Source organism: Gossypium hirsutum, chromosome D05 (assembly GCF_007990345.1).
Source record: "Gossypium hirsutum isolate 1008001.06 chromosome D05, Gossypium_hirsutum_v2.1, whole genome shotgun sequence".
Taxonomy (NCBI): Eukaryota; Viridiplantae; Streptophyta; class Magnoliopsida; order Malvales; family Malvaceae; genus Gossypium; species Gossypium hirsutum.
In genome coordinates, this window is record NC_053441.1 from 18,605,742 (window position 1) to 18,615,432 (window position 9,691).

At 36.1% G+C, this 9,691-nt stretch overlaps 1 protein-coding gene across 4 annotated transcripts; it reads left to right on the forward strand.

Annotated features, from left to right (window-relative positions):
- The first annotated feature begins 628 nt into the window (after window positions 1–628).
- LOC107905594 (kinesin-like protein KIN-4A) lies at window positions 629–9,438 on the forward strand. Of its 4 annotated transcripts, none has more exons than XM_016832289.2 (26): window positions 629–1,271; window positions 1,740–1,886; window positions 1,968–2,117; window positions 2,502–2,755; window positions 3,203–3,387; window positions 3,474–3,598; window positions 3,986–4,022; window positions 4,164–4,255; window positions 4,391–4,492; window positions 4,682–4,795; window positions 4,903–4,996; window positions 5,101–5,216; window positions 5,383–5,478; window positions 5,565–5,678; window positions 5,773–5,889; window positions 6,009–6,089; window positions 6,287–6,358; window positions 6,445–6,538; window positions 6,682–6,713; window positions 6,810–6,907; window positions 7,000–7,098; window positions 7,401–7,622; window positions 7,767–7,923; window positions 8,179–8,334; window positions 8,420–8,734; window positions 9,087–9,438. In XM_016832289.2, exons 1-25 carry the CDS (start codon window positions 1,146–1,148, stop codon window positions 8,636–8,638), a joined length of 3,099 nt encoding a protein of 1,032 aa, XP_016687778.1. In that variant the 5' UTR covers window positions 629–1,145; the 3' UTR covers window positions 8,639–8,734; window positions 9,087–9,438. The 4 variants fall into 4 exon arrangements, with proteins under 4 accessions (XP_016687778.1, XP_016687777.1, XP_040950092.1 ...); XM_016832288.2 differs by having other exon boundaries at window positions 631–1,271; window positions 9,078–9,438; XM_041094158.1 differs by having other exon boundaries at window positions 632–1,271; window positions 5,104–5,216.
- Window positions 9,439–9,691: the final 253 nt, after the last annotated feature.

Genomic DNA, 9,691 nt, shown 5'->3' on the forward strand with positions numbered 1-9,691 from the left:
GTTTTTGTTTTTTCATGATCAAGTTTATTTCTTCACTTAATTTTAATTTTTAACATATAATGGAGGTGGATGGTGGTAATTTGATTTCATCTGTTTTATCATTTATACATCAATTTATTATTTCAGTAATTATATACAACGTGATCTTTTAAAAATCAAAACTAGTGGCAAAGAAAAGTAACACTATATTAATACAGTATTTATATATGATCACATGCAAAAGATTAATAAAAAAGTACATGTATTGTTAGTGTACAAAAATATGTATGATACATTTTTTCCCCAGAAAATCGTAGATGATTCCTAATCACGTGGCTTATGTGCTGTGCCATCCTTTTTTCTACCATATTCTGGGCATAATCATGAACTGTTCAGCATCATAATATGTGGTTTTAGGAACACTTACCTATCTTCTTTTTCTTTTCGTTAGGGGTGGGGGATTAAAAAGAAAACCCAGAAAAGATTGGTGGTGAAAAGGATATACTTGGAAAATAAGAACAAAAATAACGTAGAGAGGGTCAAAAAGAAAATTCCATGAACAAGGATGGTAAGGACCAGAGAGGAAGAGAGAGTAAGGGAAAGGGTAAAAAAGGAAAGAGTGTTATGAAAGTTAATTAATTTATATTTTTTACAGAAAGATTTTGTAGTGAAGGCTAAGGAAAATGATAGTGGTGGTTGTCACTGCAGTTAACTTATTGGCCGTGTATTCTTGTATTGTAGTGCCACCCCACTGCCTCTAATTCCTCAACTACCCTTCTCTTTATTTTCATTTTCTCTCTATCTCCCATTCTCTCTCTCTCTCTCTCTCTCTCTCTTTTGTTTTCCCACAACGAGAACAGCAGCAACCCTTTGTCTGGAACTCACTCAGCTTTCTAATTTTTTTTTCATCGTTAGTTGTTGCATCACTTTCTTTGTCCTGAAACATCTGTATTTTCAGACAATGAGAACGGTTTTTTAGAAGGGAAAAAAAGAAAATAAAGATTTGATCTTTTTTAACTCTTTAACATAAACTAAAATAAACTTACCCCCCCCCCCAAAAAAATAATAATCACTTTTTCTTTGTTTTTGGGTTTTTTTTTTCTCCTTCTCTCTTCGTGTTTGGAAATTGTGGAAACATTTTTTCCTTTGTTTCTTAGCTGCTTCCTATGGAAGCTGCTGCAGCTTCTGAGGATTGTTGTGTTAAGGTTGCGGTTCATGTAAGACCGCTTATTGGTGATGAAAAGCTTCAAGGTTGTAAAGATTGTGTTACTGTCACCCCAGGAAAGCCACAGGTAGAGAATGTCGGTGTTTCACTGTTGAGTTCTTGTTCAATGGGTGATTTATTGGGTTAATTTTAAGTATATGGAGATCTGGATCTTCGGATGCTTGAATGCTTGATCAGTGAGAAATTCACTGTCTGGTTTTTGGATCAGAATTTTTGTCATCGCTTACTATTTCTATAATTGGGATGCTAGTGGGTTGGTTTCTTTTACCCTGGAAGTTAAAATATGTAAAATTAAGCTGAATTCAGTTGGTTTCTATGATGGTTCTATTTTTTTATTTCCATTTTTGGGGTTAAGACTTTATGATCCTTTTATAAGTAAGCTTATGAATTATTAAGTGGAACTAGTTGATGCTGGATTTTATTTGCTCTGAAACTTCTGTTTAGGTGAAGTAATCAATTTTAAAGGAAGGAGGAACCAAATTAGAAAAAAAAAATCGTTTTGCTTATGAAGTTTCATGTTGGTTGTACATTGCAGGTACAAATTGGGACACATTCTTTTACATTTGATCATGTCTATGGGAGCACAGGTTCTCCCTCATCTTCCATGTTTGAGGAATGCATTGTTCCCCTCGTCGATGGGTTATTCCAAGGATACAATGCTACCGTTCTTGCTTATGGACAGGTACAGCTGAATCTCCCACAAGACACCACTAAATATTTGCATTTTTGTTTTCTTATGATTGAAGTTCCTATAAATTTGCAGACCGGATCGGGTAAAACGTATACTATGGGCACAGGCTTCAAAGATGGTTGCCAAACAGGAATCATTCCTCAAGTAATGAATGCTTTGTTCGGCAAGATTGAAAGCCTAAAACATCAAATAGAATTTCAACTGCACGTTTCCTTCATCGAGGTTTGTTAAATAACCAATCATTTCTTTTTGTTTCAGTTTCCAGTTATGCTATTTGCAACGTAATGAGCAGTCCAATTGTTTTGCAAGCATAATTTTGGGGATGCATCTCCTATAGGACTTGTTTTCCAACAAGCTTTTAGTCTGGTCTTTATGTTTTGGTTAAATTAATCTAAGCATTGAATGCTGGAATCTAAAACACCATTAAGGAAACTGTAACACATTTGCCAAAATAAATCTAATTCCCAGATCAAACATACATGTTATGAATGTATCTTCTGGTTTATGTTATCCTGAATTCTCCTTCAAATGAATACAAATATCATACCTGTTTTGAGTGTCTATTTATAGTTTATTGTTCTGAAATATGTAATTTTGGTTTGAAAGATTCTGAAAGAAGAAGTGCAAGATTTGCTGGATCCTACTTCTTTGAACAAATCAGATGCTGCAAGTCCGAATACAGGGAAAGTACATGTCCCTGGCAAACCACCAATACAGATTCGTGAATCATCAAATGGTGTTATTACACTGGCAGGATCTACGGAAGTTAGTGTCAGTACATTAAAAGAAATGGCTGCTTGCCTAGAACAGGGATCATTGAGTAGGGCAACGGGGAGTACAAACATGAACAACCAGTCAAGGTTAAATTCATGTTCTATTCTTTAGTATTTATGCGTTTTAATTTCTTCAGAACTGTGGAGATGCTATCTGGTCATTCTTAGTTCTTTAAATATGGGAAAACATTATCCGCCTAGGATCATTATTTGTTAAACCTGTAAACTATTGATGCCCTGCTATGCTAAGGTAATGTCATTACCTTAGTTTATGACGAAAGGGTCATATATTTCTACAATGGTAAAGTTTTTCCATGAAAATCTCGAAATTTATAGATGCTTTTAGAATAAGGCTTGTCCTAAATTTATTTTTATGAAATTCTTTATCTGATGTTTGTAGTTAATAGTCTTCAAAAGAAATATAAACTCTGGAAATGTTAATGCTTTCTTGACTTGTTTTAGTTTTACCTCTTTCTTATTTAATATGCTTTTCTAAGTACAAAATTTTGATAATCTATTTATGTGGTTGTATAGTCGCTCACATGCAATCTTCACCATCACCTTAGAGCAAATGCATAAACTCAATCCTGTTTCTGGAGATGGAAGTCCTAATGACATTATGAGTGAAGAATATCTTTGTGCCAAGTTACATTTGGTTGATCTTGCTGGATCAGAGCGAGCAAAAAGAACAGGTTCCGATGGTATGCGTTTTAAAGAAGGTTAGTGACACTGCTTATCCTGTCTTTATGAAAGTATTATTCTCCAAATCAAAACATAATAATTTCCATCTTTTTCATCTAAACAGGAGTTCATATCAACAAGGGTCTGCTTGCACTTGGTAATGTCATCAGTGCACTTGGTGACGAAAAAAAGCGAAAAGAAGGCGTTCACGTTCCATATCGAGATAGTAAACTTACTCGGCTTTTGCAGGTATCTTTTTGCCAGGCATTATTTATCCTTATTTTATGCAAAAGTGTTAAGAATGTAAAATTGAATGTTTATTTTGTTGGAAACTGTCTATTTAGGCTTAAAAATCAATTCTTTCATCTTTCTAAAGCTTGATTGCATTGGAAAATTGAGATACATTAAACATTTTACAAGATATTTGAGCACTTAAAGTAGCCTAGCCAAGAGAAGAGATATGCTATCATTCAGTCTTGAACATGTTGTACATTTTGTGCCTCCTTTTTTATCTCAAAGCTCAACTAAGACTTGTTACGGAAAATTATCTCCTCAATTGGTCAAGGACTGTTCCTGCATTTAGTTGTTTGATCATAGTTATGCCCAGGTGTAATAAAAGCTTATTTCTTTGGGCAGGATTCACTTGGTGGCAACAGCAGAACTGTGATGATAGGTACTGCCATTTCTTCTAATTATTTAACCTGCTCAATTATTTCCTTTTTTTAAAAAGATAATAATTTGACATATTCATGTTCAAGTTCCTTCCCATTTTGTGCACTTTAATCATTGTCCTTAACTCTTTCTTTATGAGCAGCCTGCATTAGTCCTGCTGACATCAATGCAGAGGAAACCCTTAATACTCTAAAGTATGCAAATCGTGCTCGTAACATCCAAAACAAGCCCGTTGTAAGTTGAAGACAAAAATTTTCATTACTTTCAAAAGTTTCCTCTTTCTTTTCACTCCTCTGCAGATTTGGATTTTAGATGATATAAAAGGTAGTTTCCATACTGAACTTTCACTCTTGTTTTCGATTTAAATAGGTTAACCGAGATCCTATGTCCAATGAGATGCTAAAGATGCGTCAACAATTAGAGCATCTGCAAGCAGAACTTTGCGCACGTGGGGGTTCTGATGAAGTACAGGTATCATGGTACTCATAACTACTTAAATAAACTTAACAATTAGTTATGATTGTTTCTTGGGATCTTAAGTTATATGGTAGAACACTTTGTTATATATGTCTCAAAGATTGGTTTGGTCCCGGGTTTCTTCTTGGAGATAAGTTATATAGGATTAGTCCCTCGGGTCTTTTCATAGGACTGATTTTGTAGGTTCTCAAGGAAAGGATTGCTTGGCTTGAAGCTGCTAATGAGGATCTTTGCCAAGAGCTTCAGGAGTTCCGTAGCAGATGCACCATTGTGGATCAACGTGAAACCGATGCTCAAGTAAGTGAAGGAGACCCTTATTTGAAATTTCTTGGTTGATTTACTTGCAAGTTTTTATCATGAATTGTGTTTTCGAATGTTTATTAATGAAAAAGTTCCTACTTCAGGATGGAAGTCCTTGTTCTGTCAAAAGTGATGGGCTTAAAAGAAACTTGCACAGTATAGAGTCTTCTGACTATCAAATGGGTGAAACCATGATAGGTACAGACTTAACCAATCCACACAAGCTGTATAGCATTTGTCTTCATGATTTATTTATTTTTTCTCAAGGTGTTTTCTTCACTTTAAAATCATGGCTATTTTAGCAGCTGATTCTAGAGAAGTTGATGAAGCAGCAGCAAAAGAGTGGGAGCACACACTTCTACAAAATACTATGGACAAAGAGTTGCTCGAGTTGAATAGACGCTTGGAAGAGAAAGAGGTATATTTTTTATGTCTTCAACACTTTGCAATATTGTTCATAGTTATTATTCACAAGTCATATTCTTAGGGGTCTCTATTCTTGATAAGTATATAGCATGTCTGGTTTTAGCAGACTTGGCAACTTATCCAACACTAGCTAATTCTCCTATTTTATGTTTGAGCAGTCCGAGATGAAACTTTTTGGAGGTGACACAATTGCACTTAAGCATCATTTTGGGAAGAAAATTCAGGAATTAGAGGACGAGAAAAGAGCTGTGCAGGTTTAAACAGACATCTTTTAATTCTCAGACTTTACTCGAAGAAAAAAATGGATTCTAACATTTCTTAACCTATTTCCTCCCTTCAGCAAGAAAGGGATCGCTTATTGGCCGAAATTGAAAATCTTTCTGCCGGTTCTGATGGACAAAAACAAAAAGTACAAGATATCCATGCTCAGAAACTAAAATCCCTTGAAGCACAGGTGACAAGTTTAAGTTAAATGGCATTCATTGTTGGACTGAAGAAAAGGGCTAATTCTGATTTCATTGTTATTGTGTAAAACTTATTTGCTCCAGATTCTGGATCTTAAGAAGAAACAAGAGAACCAAGTTCAACTTTTAAAGCAGAAACAGAAGAGTGATGAAGCTGCAAAACGACTACAAGATGAAATTCAATCCATAAAGGCGCAAAAGGTTAAATCTTATGTTTGTGTTATATCGTTCATATGATTATATATTCACTGTGCTGAATCTCCTCACCTTTCCCCCTGCCCTTTTTTTCTTTTCTTCCCTTGCCTATTCTGTGGTTGTAGGTTCAGTTGCAACATAGGATAAAACAAGAGGCAGAGCAATTCCGTCAGTGGAAAGCCTCTCGAGAAAAGGAACTGTTGCAGGTGCCTTCTTTGTCCTTTCTATCAACTTACACAATTTATAATAATCTGTCAGATTATTAACTATTGCACATATTATTGTGATATTACATGAGCGACAGTCATTTACTGCTTGAATTATATCTTGGATTCAACACTGGTATTTGCATCCATTGTTTGTATAATATGCTTAACTGGCTTGATATTGCATGCACATTCAGTTACGGAAAGAGGGCCGGAGAAATGAGTATGAAAGGCATAAGCTGCAAGCTTTAAATCAGCGCCAGAAAATGGTAAGCATATTTTTGTTTCTTGTGTGATGAGTATCTACCTCTGATTTGTTTGTAGAGAAATAATTTGCAGCTATACTAACTTTCAGGTTCTCCAAAGGAAAACTGAGGAGGCTGCCATGGCCACCAAGAGGCTAAAAGAGTTGCTGGAAGCTCGTAAATCTTCTGCCCGTGATAACTCGGGTAGGTTTTTTCTTTTAAAGGTCCTTCTGTAATGCCTTACGCCAGATAGTATAGTTTTTTATTGAGGGAAACATAAAGTATTCGTATTCATGCCTTCAGTCACTGTTATTTGTTCAAATTATTAATTTTTTGGTATCTTCCAGCTATTGCCAATGGGAATGGAACAAATGGTCAGGTAATGTTCTCTTCCTTTTGTTTGGGGGGGGGGGGGGGAGGGGTAATTTTCAATATTCACGCCTTTCAACCAGTTAATGTATCTTTACTTCTGCAGACCAATGAGAAAGCGCTACAACGTTGGCTAGATCATGAGTTAGAAGTAATGGTGAATGTGCATGAAGTTCGCTTTGAATATGAGAAGCAAAGCCAAGTGTATGTAACGAAATCTTATTTGTATAATAAACCTGGTGCAGAATATATAGACTATTCTTATGTAACTTTCACTTATCATGCATTACCTCCAGGAGGGCTGCACTAGCAGAAGAGTTAGCTGTCCTGAAGCAAGTAGATGAGTTTGCTTCAAAGGGGCTGAGCCCTCCAAGAGGAAAGAATGGATTTGCCAGGTATTAGTTGTCCAAAAGCACTGTACTTCATTACTAGCAATTTACTCCTTTTCTTACCCTTCCATAATATGGTTTTACGGCCTGGTATTAGTAAAGAAGCTTGCATAAAGCATGCTTGGCATATAACCAACATTTGTACTCAACATGCTTTTCCTTTCCCACACTAATAGGTCATCCGTGGTTGGAAGTTTGAGGAGACTGGTTAAATACTTAAATGCGGTTGTAGATATGATATTTTCTCCATTGTATAAAGTGCTCCAACCTCTCCTAACATTCCTTGTATACGTTTTTCTGCTTCACAGGGCATCCTCCATGTCACCAAATGCAAGAGTGGCCAGAATATCTTCACTTGAGAATATGCTCAGCATATCCTCTAATTCACTTGTAGCAATGGCTTCGCAACTTTCAGAAGCAGAAGAACGGGAGCGCGCCTTCACTAATCGCGGACGTTGGAATCAGTTGCGCTCCATGGGAGATGCAAAGAACCTGCTTCAGTATATGTTCAATTCTCTTGGAGATACAAGGTGCTTTCACTCACCTAATGTTGTATAAATATACATGAAAGTAGGTAAAATGTAATGGCCTAATCCTTGAGTTCGACAAGAGGAAAACGAAAGCAAATAAATTATGGCTCAAAAGAGTCTCTGATGTTTATATGATATAAACAGGTGTCAATTATGGGAAAAAGACATGGAAATCAAAGAAATGAAAGAACAACTTAAAGAACTTGTAGGTCTGTTGCGGCAGAGCGAGCTACGAAGAAAAGAAGTTGAGAATGAGCTAAGAGAGCAAGCTGATGCCATTGCATTGGCTACGGCAGCTACGGTTAGTTTTATTTAAACCTTACTAAGGTTTTACAGTGTGGCTTTATTTACGTTTTCATCTAAAGCATACCATAACAGTCTAAACTTATTGGTGGAATCTCTAAAAAGGAATTTCAACTAAAATAGGATTTTCTTTTGAAGCAAGATAAATAGAAATTTAAGTTTATTGTCCTGGATCTAGTTGTCATCACTGTTGCCTGTTTTAACATCATTGCAACTCCTAGCATTGCTTTTGACTGAATGTGTCTATGAGCAGGGGAACTCTCCAAATTCATTGAAACATGTTGCTGATGACATGAACGGTTCATTATCTCCAATGTCTGTGCCAGCACAGAAACAGCTGAAATATAGCCCAGGTATTGTTAATGGCCCAGCCAGAGAGTCTGCAGCATTCATAGGTCAAACACGAAAGGTAACGTCATTCTCCAATTTTAATCATAGTGATGCAATATGCTTACATGCTTAACTAAGGAAAATTGGATTTGCTTCTTGTCCAGATGTTACCGCTTGGGCAGTTACCAATGAAGAAGTTAGTAGCTATAGGACAAGCTGGCAATGGCAAACTGTGGAGGTGGAAAAGAAGCCATCACCAATGGCTCCTACAATTCAAATGGAAATGGCAGAAGCCATGGAGACTTTCAGAATGGATCAGACACAGTGATGAAACAATGATAAGGGCAAGGCCTCGTTCTCAAGCTCTAACACATAAAGTCTGATATTTGATGTTTACCAGATTACATTGGCCATAGTAATCTTGGTCATATGTATGTTCCTAATCCAAGGTGCAGGGTGAAGCCTACAAAAGAATGCAGGTAATTTCTTCTGCCTTTGTATTTTCATGTTGGTATAACCTCAAATCATGTGCTATTGATGCCCTTATTACAGTTTCTTTTAATTAGCATGGTTTCTAAGTTGTTGAGTAAAGAACCATTAACAAAGCCAGCCATGACTGAAACAATGAGACAGTACTTACAGAACAATTAACAAAGTAAACTGATGGACTGCTAAGTTGTCCACAGGATAGCCAACTCTAATACAAAATGTCCTAGTTGATGAACTGCTTGGTTGAGCTATATTTTCATCTGACTTGAGGGAATTGACTTAGCAAAACCCTGTTTGCCATTGATCAGTGAGCTTTACAGTATCTTTTATTAGTTAATGCAGTGTACTGGAACTGGCTGTTGGAACCTGCATATGCCGAGTTGGTTTAGTTGATTTTTTTGAGAATGTCAAAGTATAGGTTTGTAATATTCCAATTTTTTGGGGGGCTCTTATTACTGCATGCGGAGCATCTTGTAAAGAAGTGTTGATGCTGCCAATGGGGTTCTAAATACGTTGAAGACATTAGCATGAGATTGTTTCAACGGTGATAAAAATAAGTACATTGGATCTTGCTTGAGCTGTCTCTAAGGTTTTGGTGTATGTTCCATCAATAACACACTTTTAGGGAAGAAACTGTTTGTAAGTCATAGAAATTTGTATGAAAGCTATAGTCTAATTGTATTTTTCTTTTTCAGTTTTCCAATTTTTTTACCCAAATTTATAATTTCTTGGTTCATATATTTCAGCATGTGTGCAAGCTTCTTGTTAGTTTTGTTGAAAGATTGAACTCTGTAGCATTTTCATTTGTTATGCAAGGAAAATTCTCCTAGTCTTTTGGATTCTCATGGAAACTGGTTTTGAGCTCTTTCTTTTTTTATTAATGTGAGCCAATTAAGAGATAAGCACAGCATTTCTTTATAACCCACAGCCAAACAGTAAATGAACTG

What these genes read in the sequence shown, in the direction of transcription:
- LOC107905594 (XM_016832289.2), top strand. Translation starts at nt 1,146, where the DNA reads ATGGAAGCTGCTGCAGCTTCTGAGGATTGTTGTGTTAAGGTTGCGGTT. An exon ending in ACATCCAAAACAAGCCCGTT is followed by an intron (nt 4,256 to 4,390) that starts GTAAGTTGAAGA and finishes CGATTTAAATAG; the next exon opens with GTTAACCGAGATCCTATGTC. An exon ending in TAAAATCCCTTGAAGCACAG is followed by an intron (nt 5,679 to 5,772) that starts GTGACAAGTTTA and finishes TATTTGCTCCAG; the next exon opens with ATTCTGGATCTTAAGAAGAA.